Genomic DNA, 16684 nt, shown 5'->3' on the forward strand with positions numbered 1-16684 from the left:
AACATGGAGCCAAGGATTTCTGCCCACCCACCATCTTTTGGGTCATCAAGACATTAGGGACTTGCCAGGCTCCAGGTGAGGCCATGAGCCCAGAACCCCACTGCTTCGATTCCAGAGGGCTCTGGACCCATGAGGTGAGCACATGGCATGGTGTCCCTTAGGCCAGCACCTTTGGAAAAGATCCTCAGGGCAGACCCCAGGGAAGTCTTCCCCTTGGCTCACCTCTTAGAGCAGCTCAGAAAACCTGTAAAGGAATGACACCTTTACATCTGGGTAAGGAATGCCCACCGTGGAAAATGGTGAGCTCTCCCAGGGGTCGGTACATCCTGCTGTTGGTCCCCGGTGTTGGTCAAGGTCACCAGGGCCTTGGTCCTGGTGCTGTTGTTCTGGGTGACCCAGGCAGGTCCCCTCCCCTCTCTGGGCCTCGGTTTCCTCCTTTGTAAAATGAGTGTTGGACTAGAATGTCTCTCAGGGTCCTTTGAATTCTGCCATTGACCTTGGCAGAAAAAAGGTTTTTCTCCTTCCTTCTTCACCAGCTTCATGAATACACATTGGCCTCTTCATGCCCTCAGCCCCTGATGGCTCTGGCGATGGCCTCCTTGGCTTGAGTCCTGGCTCCGTTGCTGCTATGGGACAGGAGTTGTTTACAGGGTTTCTGGAAAACTACAGAGAGGGGCTGCCTCCCTCCAGGGTCTCCCGAGAGATCTGTCTCCCGCTTGGCCATTGTGGGACAGCTCTGAAACAATGGGCCCCTGTCCTCAGCCAAGTAGCCTGCCTCTCAGGTCTCCAGCTCTGGGCTCATGTCCCACAGGCTGGCTCATCCCCCCTCCCTGCCCTGGACAGACAGACTGATAAACAGCCCCAAAGGACAGACGGTGCGCTGAACACTGGGACGTGCCCCTCTGGTGGAGGGGTCTGTGATTTGTCTCCTGGCCCTGCAGGAGGGCCCACCAGACCACCGCTGGGGCCAGGCATGTGCCAGGGCCCCGAGCGAAGTCGCTGTGCCCTGAGGCCCGTCTGCCAGTCTGGGTGCTGTGCCGTGGGGCCGGGCAGGGGGGCCTGACTGGCAGCACTCAGAGCCCTCATGCTGCGGATGTTGAGGAGACAGAGAAGACTTTCTGGGCATCCTCACTTGGCCGGTATGTTTGTCCAGGGGAGAACTGGAAGCGGGAGATAGCAACAAAGCCGGCCGCAGACATGGTCACAGCTGAGAGCCCCTGTTTATTTCTGTCGTTGCCTTTACCCCCAGGAGAGCTGGGGAGGTGCGTTTCAAACCAGACCCTGCTCCCTGCGCCCTCTGCAGAGGATCACTGGGCATCCCAGTTGGCCAGGGCTGTTGTCCTGGGCAGTTCCTCACAGCTCTCCCGCTTCCCGTCTCAAAAGTGTCCCTGTTGGGATGGTCCATTGCACGCTCACCACCCCCCTCCGGAGGCCCTCCTCTTCACCCAGCTGCCGGCCCACTGCCATCCTGCTCGTCCATCTGCTGTATCAACAAGGGACGCCACGAGGGCCTGCACGTCTGGGGAAGCTGCTGCCCTGGAGCAGGGCTGACGTGGTGCCAGGCCCCTGACCCCTCCAGCTTCCCCAGCTCTGGCCCCTCCACACTGCCTTGCTCGTACAGGAGGGACTCCCCACCTGCCTGTTGCCTAGAAGCCAAGTGTCACCCAAGGGCTAGTGTAGCTCTTTGGCTGCCGTCAAACCCTCCCACTTCCTACCCGGACCCCAGTCTTACGTTTGAATGTTCTCTTGTTTGTTTGTTTTAGAGTATTCCATTTTTGGTTTGAGTTTTACTGTGGAGTCTAGTGGAGAGTCTAGTGGGTTCTTTCCCACAGTGAGCAAGCATCCTGGGGGTAGAGAACCCCCTGCTACCCATCTCCTCTGTCCATTTTGGGAGTAGCGTGTATTGGGGGAAGCACACAGCCCCAAACCTAGCGGGGTGTGTGTGTGTGTCTGGTGTGTGTATGTTTCTCTAATCCTGGTCATCTGGCCATTTTCAAATAGCATCCAGGAGGAGCAGTTTTGGAAATGTGTGTTGATGACACAGAGAAAGGTGACAAAATGTAGGCTGCCTAGATCGCAGATGTGGGCCTGCCTTGCCTCTCCGTTGTGTTCCCCTTCTGCTGACTGTGTGCTGGGATTGGATGGGGAGAAGACATGTCAGCACAGGGGGAGGCAGGCAGGAAGGAGCAGTGAGACCCAGGGCCACCACGGGGTGGAGCCCAACATAGTTAAGGTGTGTTTGTTGACTGGCTGAATGAACCACGAGGTCAGGGGTTGCTAAATTACAGCCTATGGGCCAAATCCAGCCCACCACTGTTTTTTTTTTTTTTTCTTTTTGTTTTGCGGTACGCGGGTCTCTCACTGTTGTGGCCTCTCCCGTTGCGGAGCACAGGCTCCGGACACGCAGGCTCAGCGGCCATGGCTCACGGGCCCAGCCGCTCCGCGGCATGTGGGATCCTCCCGGACCAGGGCACGAACCCGCGTCCCCTGCATCGGCAGGTGGACTCTCAACCACTGTGCCACCAGAGAAGCCCCCACCACTGGTTTTTACACAGGCTTTCGAACTAAAAAATGTTTTTCACATTTTCAGCTGGTAGGAAAAACAAAACAAAGCAAAACAAGGCTATTTCGTGACATGTGAAAATTATATGAAATTCAAGGTTCTGTGTGCATACTTAAGGTTTTATTGGCACATAGTCACAACCATTTGTTTCCATATTGTCTATGGCTGTTTTGGTGCCCTGATGGCAGAATTGAGTAGTTGTGACAGAGACCATATGGCCTGCAAAGCTGAAAATACTCACTCTCTGGCCTGTTCAGAAAAAGTGTGCCAATTCCTGCACTAGGTACCTCGGGATTTATGGGAGGAAGAATGGGACCTGGGAGGCAGCCACAAGACAGGCTTTCCCGGAGGGTGGGCCCAGCCCCCTGGGATGATGGTGGTGGCTGTGGTGAGAGCAGAAGCTGGAGACCTGGTCCCAGGCAGAGCTGGAGAGCACCCGCATCCTCCAGAGGGCAGGAGGGGGGCTGAGGGGGCCTGGCAGGCCCGCTGAGGGGACTGAAAAGGAATGTAGAGAGAAGACCCACTGGGAGGCCTCCTGCAGCTGCTTTTAACCCCCCAACTGGGCATAGGAATAGGGCACAGTGTGGAGTCTGGAAAGCCAGAGGTGACCTGTGATGCCAGGTAGACTCTGGCCTGGGAAAAAGATCTCACTTTATAGAGCAAAGAAGTGGGCACCAGTGCAGGCAGAGCCAGCTGGCTGTGAAGAGGCAGAGGTGGCCATGCCTCAGCCTCATCAATCAGGCTGTGTGGCCTTGAACAAGTTACCCACCCTCTCTGAGCCTTATCATCCATCTCAGGCTGTTATGAGGACTGCATGTGCTGACCTCTATAGCTCATCTAACAGAGTGCCTGGCACCCAGGAGATGAGTAATAAATGCTCATCACTCACCCTTTCTTTCTGTTTTTTTTTTTTTTTTTTTTTTTTGCGGTACGCGGGCCTCTCACTGTTGTGGCCTCTCCCGTTGCAGAGCACAGGCTCCGGAGGTGCAGGCTCAGCGGCCACGGCTCATGGGCCTAGCCGCTCTGCGGCATGTGGGATTTTCCCAGACCGGGGCACAAACCCGCGTCCCCTGCATCGGCAGGCGGACTCTCAACCACTGCGCCACCAGGGAAGCCCACTCACCCTTTTTTGATCCCCTTCTCCTTCATCCCTCCACCTCTGCACCACTTTCTGAGGCTTTTAAGCCCAGACCTACTAATGCGTAGGCCAGAGACAGCCACTCCCTGAAGGGTCCACCCGGCTTCCCGCTCTGTGGGCCCCTACTCTGCCTAGGAGGGAGAGAGGCCGCAGTGTACAGGAGGGCATATCTCCTGGGACATCTAGGAGCTTGAGCTAGGCTAGGGTTGGGTTGAAGGAGTGTGGGCTCATGAGAGGACAGGTCTGCCTTCTCAGACCCTTTCTGCCCTGGGCTACGTTAGCCAGACTTAAGGCCCTGCAGCCTTTTTGCCTGCATGGTCCTCACCCCCAGAAATTTTGATTTGATTGGTCTGAGGCGGGGCCTGGGCATCAGGATCATGTTTTAAAGCCTCCCACGTAATTCCAGGGTGCCACCAGGGTCAAGAGCCACTGATCTGATCTAGCCAAACCCACTCATTTTATAAATGATGAAACTGAAGCCCAGTGATGGGGCAGGAACTGGCCCAAGGTCAAGAGGGTTCCAAGGACCACATCTGATCCTTCTTTTGCTGTACTGGTCAGCTAGCTGGGAGGTGGTAGACAGACGCCCTCCCGGAAGGGGCCGACTTCTCCCAGGAGGGGCTTTTTCTCATTTTCTAGGGCTGGGATAGTGACTAGGTCCAGGACTGGTCCACAGACAAAGCCAGTATCCCCAAGCTGTCCGCTGATCTCCATGGAAACCCCAGGAGGCGCCTGACCCAGGCCCCTACTGCCTTAGCCCCTCCTGTGCCTCCCAGAATATCCAACTATTATTATCCAAGTCTCACCCCTCTCTCTCCCTCAGCGCCATCGGTGGTGAGAAGGCAGGAAGGAACCTCCGTCAGGTTCTCCTTTGCCAGCTGCAGGCATGGGGGCTCCCGGCCTGGGCTGCCGTAGGAACTCCGAGCTCCTCCGCCTCTTCTCTCCTAGCCCTCCCACTGAGCCCTGGCCACAGAGGGGTGTACAGGGTCCCACGTCACCATCCACACGGTTCTGGGGGTCCACCTCTGGCCTCTCTGGTGGGACCCGTTCCCAGGCAAGCATCTGTGGGGAAGGATCCTGGCCCTTGAATTAAGCCCCAGCCAGGGAAGCTGGCGGACACCTCTGCTCACGCACCAGAAATCCAGGTTCGGCCGATGGACCTTGCGTGCTGGCCGCACTGATTGACACAGTTACTGCCGTGACTGATCCATGCTGTGCTCTAGGACTAGACAGAATGCTAGACGGAGACACCAAGTATGGGCTTGTGCCTCTGTCTTCCTTCAGCCCAGGCTTTCACCCGAGTTCTGTCCTGAGCTGCCACAGGTTCTTGCGGCGCGCGATCCACACACAGTCTGTGAAACCCATGGCATTTCCACAGCCCGCCTGACCGGCCATGGCTAGGGTGACGGCCTTCAGTGTCAGCCGGCACAGGTTGCTAAGTATAGACTCCAGGCAGCCCCGTGGCTGCTGGTAAGTCCTGGGACACCATTTGATACCCAGCCTGGCCTGTGACACCAGTTGCTTTCAGCAGCTGGGGTGGGTGGGGAAGGGCGCAGCGTGTTTGGCCCAGCCCGTCCCCACCTTCTGCTGCAGAGAACAGAAGCAGCAGTTTCGTGATCACAGATTGGGAGTCATGTCCATGCTCCACTGGTCCTGCCCTCTAATTATTATCAGAAAGAATAAAATAATGTCACCTGCCGGAGACATAAGTCATGGCTCGAGGGAACGGGCAGGGGCGGGGAGCCAGTGTGCCCTGTCCTGTGGCCCCTCTGCCCACCTCCACGCTCACATGCTGACCCGAGGCTGGGTGGACCCAGAGCATCTCCCATAGCAGGCTGGGCAGCCATGTCTTCCCTTCCTGGTTTCCAGTTCACATTTTCTTCTTTAGACAGAAGCTGGGGTGGGGTGAGCAATAATTCTCCTTGAAGCAGTGTGGACACTTAGCCTTGGTCCCTTCTCCAGAATGCCAGGGTCTGGATGCCTGGCTTTGAGACAACTTGGCATCTTCGTGTGACTCCAGGCAGGTGGAGGCCCTCCACAGCCTTGGGGCCTCTCAGACTTGAGAGCATTTCAGGGCGCCTTCGCCTGCTGGGTTGTCGACAGGCCCGTGAGTTCACCGTCAGCAGGCGGTGAGGCTCATTCCCTAATTTGCTTTCTTTTCAAAAAAAAAATCTATTTATTTGGCTGCGTCGGATCTTCCTTGCGGCATGTGGGATCTTTATTGCAGCGCTCGTTGGGGGTGCATGGGCTTCTCTCTAGTGGCATGCAGGTTTTCTCTTCTCTAGTTGTAGCCCGTGGGCTCCATGGCGCATGGGCTCTGTAGTTTGCGGCACCTGGGCTCTCTCGTTGAGGCACTCGGGCTCAGTAGTTGTGGCGCGCGGGCTTAGTTGCCCCGAGGCATGTGGGATCTTAGTTCACCGACCAGGGATCAAACCCGCGTACCCTGCATTGGAAAGTGGATTCTTTACCACTGGACCACCAGGGAAGTCCCCCTAACTTGCTTTCGGTTTAGAGATTATCCAGAACAATTGTACCTGAATTACTCTGGTCTGAAATAACTTCCTAACTCTCACTTGGCTGTGCCTGTGCCTGTGAGGGGGAGAATCACATCCACGTGTGAGGTTTGGTGGGGTACACAGGAGGGAAGGGAAAGCAGCCCCTGCTGCCTTATTCCCATGGGGTGGACTGATCCCTGAAGTCTCAGGGGGGTGAGAGAAACTCTCCAGCTCATTCGAAGCTGTAAGGAAATACCTTTTTTTCCCCCTTTTTTAAAAAAAGGGAATGGATTTGAACATATTCTCTCTCTTTGCTTGCTAAAGACAAAGGACTTCCATTTTACAGTATATGTATATGTATATATATATTTTTTTCCCCAGAAAGCAGGTAGAAATTAATTCCTTTAATTTACTTTGAAAAAAATCATTTTCCCCAACATAGCTGCTGCATCCCAAGGCTTTGCCCAAGTTCACGAGTGACAGTGGGGAATAGTTGACGGAGCTTTGGGACCCAGCACACCGGGGTTTCAGTTGTGGCCTCGCCATTTATTAAGTTGCACTGTGTGAGGTCACTGAGCCTCAATAAATTGGGCTTAACAGCATCTCCTTGCTGAATTGTTTTGAGTGGAGACAGCCTACAAAGCCCTGAACGTATTGTAAAGCACTAGCAAATAGTTTGTAATAATAAATGTAGTTATTATGCTTGAGAAACTGAAACTTGGTGTGGGCAGGGAGGAAAGGAATATAAAAGAAAAAAAAAATCTGCATTTGCATTGTAGTTATATTGGGGATTGGGTTCCTAGGCTAGTCTTTGTCATCATCAATCCACCTCCATCCCCAAATCAAGCAGATACTGGAATCTCCACTTTTCGTAGAACTGCTGAGTCATCACAGCCTTGGGGAAATGCACATGTGTGGGTGAGAACTGAGGGCACCCCCGGGAAAGGTGGGGGGTTGTTGTGTGAAGGTCAACATCACTTCCATTCACTCTCCCGTGATAATATTGCCAAATAGCTTTTCATAGTGAAATGAGGGCAAAAATGTCAAAATTGCATTTCAGTGAAGAGCATTATTATTTTTTTTATTAGTTTCTGCTTTATAACAAAGTGAATCAGTCATACCTATACATCTGTTCCCACATCCCTTCCCTCATGCATCTCCCTCCCTCCCACCCTCCCCATCCCACCCCTCCAGGTGGTCACAAAGCACCGAGCTGATCTCCCTGTGCTCTGCGGCTGCTTCCCACTATCTATCTACCTTACGTTTGGTAGTGTATATATGTCCATGCCTCTCTTTCGCTTTGTCACAGCTTACCCTTCCCCCTCCCCATATCCTCAAGTCCATTCTCAAGTAGGTCTGTGTCTTTATTCCCGTTTTACCCCTAGGTTCTTCATGACGTTTTTTTTTTTTTTAATTCCGTATATATGTGTTAGCATACGGTATTTGTCTTTCTCTTTCTGACTTACTTCACTCTGTATGACAGACTCTAGGTCTATCCACCTCATTACAAATAGCTCAGTTTCGTTTCTTTTTATGGCTGAGTAATATTCCATTGTATATATGTGCCACATCTTCTTTATCCATTCATCCGATGATGGACACTTAGGTTGTTTCCAGCTTCGGGCTATTGTGAATAGAGCTGCAATGAACATTTTGGTACATGTCTCTTTTTGAATTATGGTTTTCTCAGGGTATATGCCTAGTAGTGGGATTGCTGGGTCATATGGTAGTTCTATTTTTAGTTTTTTAAGGAACCTCCATACTGATCATCAAGAAATCTAGAAACAATAAATGCTGGAGAGGGTGTGGAGAAAAGGGAACACTCTTGCACTGCTGGTGGGAATGTGAATTGGTACAGCCACTATGGAGAACAGTATGAAGAGCATTATTGAAGACAATAGAGGAAGACACATTGATTGAACAAAAGCTGCTGCCCTGGGACCATTATCTAATCAGCCTGTTCTCTGTGCTGTTCTTATCAACGGGTTTCCCGTTCTCATTTTATCGTCTGGAAGGATTTCTGACAACCAGGGGTTTGTCCAAACCAATGATGAGCTTCTTGGTGCTTTGGGGTATCTGTTTATTTCTAATTTTTGGTGTGAGTCATTCTAAACAGCCATGAGATTCTTTCCCACAACCCTGGAGACTAAAGAATATACATACAAGACACAAAGGTGGGGAGAGGGGACACGGCCAGACACCAGGGGCCACATGCCAGGCCTCAGATGTGGCCCCACCCTCCAGGCGTCACAGAGCCCCCAAACCATTGCCCTAATGACTCATAGCTGGTATCTTCGTCAGGTTCAGTTTTGACACTTGAGTTTAAGATTTACAGCACCATGGATTGACGGACCATAACATTGCTCTCGTAAAATTAGGCACAGCTTGCTAATAAAATCAATGAAAATCAGCTTAGATCAAAAACTGCAAGCTTATATGAATCATTTGATGTGGGACATTTGGCCTTCCCTGTTATAGAAAATCTGGAAACTCCAGAAAGGGGACAACATCCGCACCCCCAAGCTCACCACTGGTCCCATAGCTCTTTGAGCTTTCCCTCTGCTGGGCCATATCTTATTGCATTGCAATAACTTATTTTCATGTCAGTCACTGCACAAGCCACTTGAGGCCAGGGACGTGTCCCATTGTTCTGAGCTCCAGGCTCCGTATCACGTGTGGCTCAAAGTAATCAGAGCCGGAGGGGTTTCCCCACTCCTCGATGAGAGGGAAGAGCATAAGCTTTGGAGTTAGGCCTTGATTCAAATATTCGCTCTCTGTATTCATTTTCTTTGCTGTGTAACAAATCACCACGAACTTAGCTGCTTAAACCATCCCTCATATGTTAGCTCACAGTCCTGCAGGAGGAAGACTGGATGGAGAGGTCCCCACGGGCTCATCCAGCTTCCCTGCTTAGCATTCTGCCCGGCCAAAGTCAGGGTGTCAGCCAGGCTGGCCTCTTACCTGGAAGCTTTGGAAAGAAGTCACCTCCAAGTGCGTTCAGGTCTTTGGCAGAATCCACTTCCTTGTGGCCTCAGGCCTGAGGTTCCCTTCTTGCTGGTCACCCAGGGGCCACTCTGTCTCCTCGAGGCCACCTCGTTCCTTCTGTGTGGCCCCTCCATCCTCAGAGTCTGCACCAGTCCTTTCCATGCTTCGGGCATCTCACTTATGTCCGCTACCTTGAAACCTTGGAAGGGTGCGACTGAGAATCTGATAAAGCCAGGTAGTAAGGACCTACACAGTGCTTGGCGAGGGTTAATTCTTTGTAATCCTTCTCTCCATAAGCCAATTTTATTTGAAACCTATTTTGTCTGATTCAGAGACAGCAAAATTGTAAAGGGCTATCTTTATCTGAAGTACTTGTCATTCTAAAAAGTCATGGTGATTCATCATTCTCCTGTGTAGAAGAATAAATAAAAAGAGAGGAGAAGGGAACATGCTCTCATCAGAACTTTTCTGGTATTTTCCTTCCTTTCCCCCCAACCCCAAGTTTTGGCATCTCTGCTTCAGCTGCTATCTCAGAGTGCTGGGGGTGGGGGCCAGGGTTGACTGCTGGTGTCCTCAGACAAGTGGTGGGTCAGAGGCCAGCCCACCAGCAGCTGGCCCCTGCCACTCAGCGGGAGGCTGGCCCCGGCTGGGAGGAGGATGACTGCTTAGCTGGCTCTCCGCCTGCCCTGTGCTTCCTCAGGAGATCCTCTGCGAGCTCACGCTGGATGCCCTGCTGGACATGAACGAGGCTAAGGTGAAGGAGACGCTGCGGCGCTGCGGGGCCAGTGCCGAGGAGTGCAGCCGCCTGCAGTACGCCCTCACCTGCCTGCGGAAGGTGACAGGCCTGGGTAGGTAGGACCAGCCCCATCGTTTCCCTCTCCCTCTCCCTTGGCCTGGACACTGGACTTCTCTCCCAGGCTTGGCCTGGTTCCCTGGGCGCCAGGGCTTTTGCTGGGATAGATGACGGAGTGGGGCCAGTGTGATCAGGGTCTCTGGGCCAGCTTGGAACGGCCAGGGTCCACGCTCAGAAAGCGTGTGATGGACCTGACCCGAGGCAGAGGGCTCTCCCTGAGACAGAAGGCTCCCAGATCCCAACTGGGCTGGCCAGTATGAAGCTTGAGCCATTGTTAGGAACCCCGGGCTGGTCTGCTGGGCAGGGCTGCGTGATTTGCTTCCTGTGGAGCACCTCTGTGGGGCTCTGTGACTCTTCCGTAGCTTCCTGCAGTCCAGCCCCCTCCCTCCCCTCTCCCTGCCCTCTCCCTCCCCTCCCCCTCCCCTGTCCATCCCCATCGGCCACCAGGCTGGGCTGTATGCTCAGAAGGCACACGCTGGTGTGGGCTCGGCCTGAACCAAGCCTGAGGAGAGAAACTGTACCTCGTTTCAGCTGTGAGTGTGGACATGGCTGCCTCAGGCAAAGTGTATAATCCTGGCATTATGAATAATGTTCCTCGGGAATTATTTGCAGGCTTTCTAAATCTTGCCCTGGAAATAGCTTCAAATGCCCTGACTTAAGGCTCCCATGACCACACAGATAAGCCTTTAAAATGAGCCTAATGAATGGAATTTGCTCCATTTTTTAATTCGCTTAGCCACTTGTCTTATCTCTGGCTGCCTGAAGCTTAAGGAAGGTGCTGAGGTTTTTATTCCACTTGATTTTTTTTTCCCAGCGAGGACTGTGCTTAATTTCTTCCCTGGCCCCTTTGTACCAAGTCTTCCTCTGAACATAGAGCCCAGAGCTTCACTCAGTTCGGAAAACCTCAACACATCTGGCCTCTGGCAAGTGCCATTGAGTAAACAGGACAGGGACATGGTTAGCAGTCTTGTCCCCACATTTTACAGAGAAGGAGACTGAGCCCAGAGAGGGTAAGGGGCTTAACCAAGGACACACAGCAGTGGGTGGCAGAACCGTGATTTGAGCCTCAGCCTTTGCCACCTGTGCACATTTTACTGTCTTTTTTCTTTATGTCAAGAGAAAAGATATTTCTGATGGATTAATTTAGCCATTGCTGTCGGTCACCTTCAGACAACAGTCAGAAACAAAAAAGAAACAAAGGAAAAAAAAGTACTTGCCACCCAAGCTGGGAATCTGGGGGACCTTGTCAGCCCTCCCGCTCTCTGCCTGCATTATAAACAGTTGTAGAGGAGCCAGCCATTGGGTGGTGGTGACCCCCGTGTGTCAAGGCTGCTATCTGTCCATCCTGTGTGCCAAGATAGGAAGATCACTCATTTACGAAGCACTTCTTATGTGCCAGGCACTTGACACACATGTGGCAACAGCCTTTTAAGAGGTGGTGGTGAGCTCCTTTTGTAGCTAAGGCATCTGAGCACTGGAGGCCCTGGATGAGTTGTCTGGGGTCCCGCACCTGACACGTGGCAGAGCTGGGCTTTGCACCCAGTTTTCTTCCTCAGAAGGTGCTTTTTCCACTATGTCCCCAAGGAGGTCCTGGGCAGAGAGTCTATTCCAGGTGCTTCTTTCTCATTCCATCTTGGCTTGTGATACCCCTACATCCCCAAGAGGGACCTGCCGCACCCCAGTCCAGGACACAGGCAGGCAGAGGGGTCTGCCCAGTAGTGGCTGCACTTCGAGTGTACCTGCTGGGGGCTGGGTGGGTAACTGTGATCACCCTGTCTCTCAGGTCATGCAGTCAGAGTCTTCATGGCACCCGGCAGGGCTGGGTGAGAGCAGTCAGGCTGCAGTAGAGATAGACTGTGGAATTAGACTGCCTAGGCCTAGCACTCTGCTCAGCCACTTAGAACCCACGGGACCCTGGCCAGTTATTTAACCTCACTGTGCCTCATTTTCCTTATGAGTAAAATGGACATAACAACAACACTTCCTCTCATAGAATTGTTGTGGGGATTAAATGAGTTAAGGAGAAGTACTTAGTCTAGAGCCTGGTGCATATCAGATGCTCTTTTCAGTATTAGGCCTGTGGGGTCATGGAAAATGTGGATGTCTCTGGTCTTAAGAAACGTGATGAAGGATGTCTCTTTATGCTAGTGGCTGGTGAACAGGAGAAGATCATGCTTGCTAATACTTCCCATCCTTCATCCATGGCAGACATCACTAATCAATCCCTGAGCTCTTCCTACTTAGTGACTCCAGAGTCATTCTCAAGCAGCCACTGCCAGTTTACTGGTGTTGGCATGCACAACAAGAGCCATTTGCCATCCATGAGCTGGCTCAAAGCAGTGGTGATTAAATAGACAATTTGAAGAATTGAGGGCTTGTTTCCTTTGGTGGCAGACTTGCCCATGGATCCATGGAACTCATTCTTTCATCCCCTCAACAAGAGTGTGTTCAGTGCCTCCTATAGGCCAGTTTATATAGGCCAGTTTATAAATTAAAGTGTAGGTCTTGGCCACAGTTCTGAAGGAGCAAGCATAAAGGAATACACAGACTAACTCATTCTCCAGGTTGATCCACGAATAGAGAGTCACCATGCGGTGAGGTAGGAGGAAGGGCGTTTGAGGAGGGGATGGAATGGACAAACGCTAAGAATTGCGAAGGATAATCCCTCTCCACCATCTCTAATAGATGGCTCTGTGGGCTAGGCTTGACCACCTCTGATGGCAGAGAGCTCATTACCTCCGAAGGCTGTGCCTTTATAGGTTGTTCAGCATTGGTAGCCTTGGGGGAGGAGGCCCAGTGCTGTGGTTGAGATGGAGAGCTCGGTTCCCATCCCACTGCTTAGTTAGCTCTGTGACCTTGGCAGTGTACACAGCCTCTCTGAGTCTCAGCCACCTCACCGTGCTGGGCAGATTTAGGAAGACGGGGTACAACTCGCAAAGTAGAAGGATTGCAGGGTGAAAGTTCACTTTGCCTTGAGTCAAAATCTGCCCTCCTGTACTTCCCAGTCATTGATTCATACGAGGAGGGAGGTGTCTTCTTCCCCACAGCAGAGCCTCTGTGGACGGGGGTCCTTTCTCCCTGCCCCTACCCGTTCACTATCTCCCCATTTCCTGTAAGGTCAAACCTCAAGCCCTTGGCAAGATATCCAAGGCCCCTCCGGAGCTGGCCCCACGTGGGCTGACCCTCCAACTTCATCTCTGGCCTCTCCCTGGTTTGTCCTGACCTCTCAAGTCATGTGGGACTCGGAGTCGTTGCCCGAGAGTGCTGTGTGCTCCCCGCCTTTGCATGCACTGTTCCCTCTGCCCGGTACACCTTCTCCACTTCTGGCCCAGCCAGCTGGCCTGGCCCTGTTGCCACCTCCGCTGGGAAGCCCCCTGACCCCCAAGCTATTTAGGGTCCTCCTCCCCTGTACCCTCTCAGTCCCCACGCGTCTCTGCGTCAGCACACAGCACGCCGTGTTAAGTGTCCGTCACTCTTACTGGACTCCTCAGGCACCACGGATGTGTCTTTTTTTTATGACTTGACACCCGGCATATACTCGAGTGAATGGACAGGCCGTGTCATTGAGTTGGAACCCCTAGAGCCTCAAGGCCTCAGGGGCCTCAGGCAGAGAGTCACCATGAGGACAGCCAAAAGTCACTCACAGGCTCCTCTCAAAAGGAAGTGGCTGTTGATCTCTTTCTAGCTGGATCTCTTTTCTAGTAAATTCCCAGGGCAATGTGCTATCGGAAGGTCGGTGCAGCCTCTTTTCCCGATGATTGAATTTTCTTGGAGGGGAGTTATCCCTTCACACAGCCCAGCTTCTCTTTCCTAACTCTTAGAGGTCAGTTACCACTTCCCTCTCTGAGGTCACCCACTTTGGGGGTGGGTTTCCTCGCCCGCTCCCCACAGACCTGCCAGCAGGAGCCCTGCGCATTCCCTCTCCGGTCCTCATTTTCCTCTCTGTAAATTGGGGGCAGTGATATCTACGCCGGTGCCCCCGCAGTCAGCCAGATAGTGTGGAAGATAGTGTGTGTGCACCAGTGGCCTTAAACAGGTGAAGGCTGGCGGTTGGAGCCTCCGCTAAGGAACTGTGCTCCTGGGTCCTGGCCCCCTCACCAGCCCCAACCATCTGTGACTCGACTTCTTGGCCCGCAGGCGGGGAGCACAAAGAGGACTCGGGCTGGAGTTCGTCGGATGCCCGACGGGAAAGTGGCTCCGGGCCTCCCGCGGACAGCCTCTCGTCAGCCAGCCTGCCCTGGCCCCCAGGGAGCTCCCAGCTGGGCAGAGTGGGCAGCGGTGCCCAGGGCCCACGCTCCGTCTCCGTGTCCGCTCTGCCCACCTCGGACTCCCCGAGCCCCGGCCCCGGCGAGGGCCTCGCGGACCCCTGTATCTCCCTGCACACCAGCGGCCGGCTGACGCCCCGCGCGCTGCCCGGCTTCATCACTCCGCCCACCACGCCCCAGCTCCGCCGGCACACCAAGCTGAAGCCGCCCAGAACGCCGCCCCCGCCCAGCCGCAAGGTCTTCCAGCTGCTGCCCAGCTTCCCCACGCTCACCCGGAGCAAGTCCCACGAGTCTCAGCTGGGGAACCGCATCGACGAGGTCTCCCCGATGAGGTAAGTGTTCCTGCCAGGCAGGTGCTGAGTTTGCCGTCTACTGAAAGTTCTGACTACGGTTTTCTCATTGTGAAGGTAACACAGGCTCGATTGAAAACGGGCAAAATCAGCCAACATAGAAGCTGCCACATGAAAAGTGAAAGATGCTCTCATCTCTCAGTCCGTTCCCCAGACTACCTTATCAGTTTGGGCTGAATCCTACTAGATTTGTTTCTGAACATACACACACACACACAGACACACACACACACACACACACGTGCAACATGATACCATGTGTCAGCCAGGTTAGATTGGGTTATGCTGCAATAACAAATACCCCCAGATCTTTGGGTCTTAAAATAACAAAGATTTATTTCTTGGTCATGCTACCTGTCCATCATGGTCAGCCTCATTTCAGATTCCAGGCCGGAACATTGTCTAGAACATCCCACTGTGGCAGAGGAAAAAAGAACTTTAGATGTTAGAGCCGAGTAATTAAATGCTCTTTCCTGAAAGTTCCACTCACCATTGACGGCCCTACCCAAACAATGGAACCAAGAAATGTCATCCTCCCATGTGTGCAGAAGGGGGCATTAGAATATCATGCTGAAACCACTAATGATTATCAAATACTATGTACTCTGCTCTATACCCTATTTTTTTCAACTTACCTTTATTTCTGAGAACTTCATGTCAGTACATCTTGAAATACCTTACTCTCTTATTTATTTAAAAAAATTTTTTAATCTGTTTAGTTTATAGGTAGTAACAGTCACATAGTCCAGTATCCAAAAGCTTTGTAGCTTGCGTAGAGCTTTGTAGAGTATAAAGTCACCCCCTACCATTTTTCCTTTTCCTTTCAGGAGCCAACCAGGTTATCAGTTGTGTATATATCTATAATTATTCAAACTACCTCATCTTTTTAACTTTTTTCTTTACCTCTTTCCAGTGTATAGTTTAACTAATCCCTCCCCTCTTGATGGACATTTAGGTCTTTGTGCTTTTGCTATTACAAAAATCACCCTTGTGGACAGGGCAGACGGGAAGGAGGGGGTTTTCTTTGGGTGCCTCTTACCTCCTTGTACTTCAGAGGGTTGGAGACCTGGCCCCTCTCCTGACATGGTCTTTTTTGGTCTTGCGTGGGCTTGTTCCCCCATCCCAGTGCAGGCTATCTTGGATCCCTTATGGGATGGACCCTGGACATCTCTGATGGTTTTGAGTGTGTGTCACCCAAGGAGAGAAATCTACCTGTGACCTACCTGCCACTCTCGATCAGGCTGTCCTGCTGGGGCCTGGATCCTCCCTCCTCCCCCCACCCCCCCAAAAGGGCTGAGCCTTCCTCCCCCGCTGGATCTTCTTCTCTCAGGAAGCACAGTGATAATGACCCTGTGGACACATGGACATGGGCCCATCAGAGGGCATCTCAGTGGACAAAACCCAGTGCATCTCTTTCCTCATTTTTTTTCCTTAAAAGAGTGTTAAGAGGGCTCTGGTCTCATCCCCAGCTCTGGGTGGAGAACAGAGCCTCGGGCAGATGACACCACTTCCTCAGATCGCACCGTTGGTGAGCTGGGCCTTGGGCCCTGAGATTCTGAGTCAGGTCCCCACAAAGCCACCAAAACTGGCACTGACATGGGTGCTCAGGCCACCCGGCTGCCCTCTATGAGCCCTGAGGGTGGACTGAGTGGCCTGGGTTCCTAGCTCTCTTCATCCCTGGGACAGCAGCGCCCCTGGGAGGCATCGCTCAGGGCACGTCCTGGCCTGGCCCTGCTTGGGGGCTGCCTCTCCGCTCTTACAACTGTCCTCCTCACCTCCTGCCCCAGCCACTTCCTCTCTGGCTGCCTGAGCCCCCCTCCTGCCTGGGCCAAGCACCTCTCCTCCCAGGGCTCTGGGCAGGACTTCCACACCTACAGGCACATGACCTTGGGAGGCTGTGAGCCTGTTTCCTCAGCTGTGAAGTGGAGTGACCTCTAATTACCATGCAGGTGGCTGGCGAGGCTTAGGAAAGCTAATGTATTAAATAAAGTGCAGGGTGTAGCTCCATTGTCCACTGGTGGGGGGCCGGGGGAGC

The 16684-nt window shown here is 52.8% G+C and overlaps 1 protein-coding gene across 2 annotated transcripts in view; it reads left to right on the forward strand.

Annotated features, from left to right (window-relative positions):
* The window catches only part of KSR1 (kinase suppressor of ras 1), a 145221-nt gene that overhangs the window by 97616 nt on the left and 30921 nt on the right, over positions 1 to 16684 (forward strand). For both annotated transcript variants that reach the window (XM_081218216.1, XM_081218217.1), the window contains exons 3-4: positions 9882 to 10029; positions 14172 to 14631. In XM_081218216.1, coding sequence (XP_081074342.1) covers positions 9882 to 10029; positions 14172 to 14631 — 608 coding nt within the window. The remainder of the gene's footprint in view (positions 1 to 9881; positions 10030 to 14171; positions 14632 to 16684) is intronic.

This window comes from Mesoplodon bidens (genome assembly GCF_964165515.1).
Source record: "Mesoplodon bidens genome assembly, chromosome: 19".
NCBI classification, from domain to species: Eukaryota; Metazoa; Chordata; class Mammalia; order Artiodactyla; family Ziphiidae; genus Mesoplodon; species Mesoplodon bidens.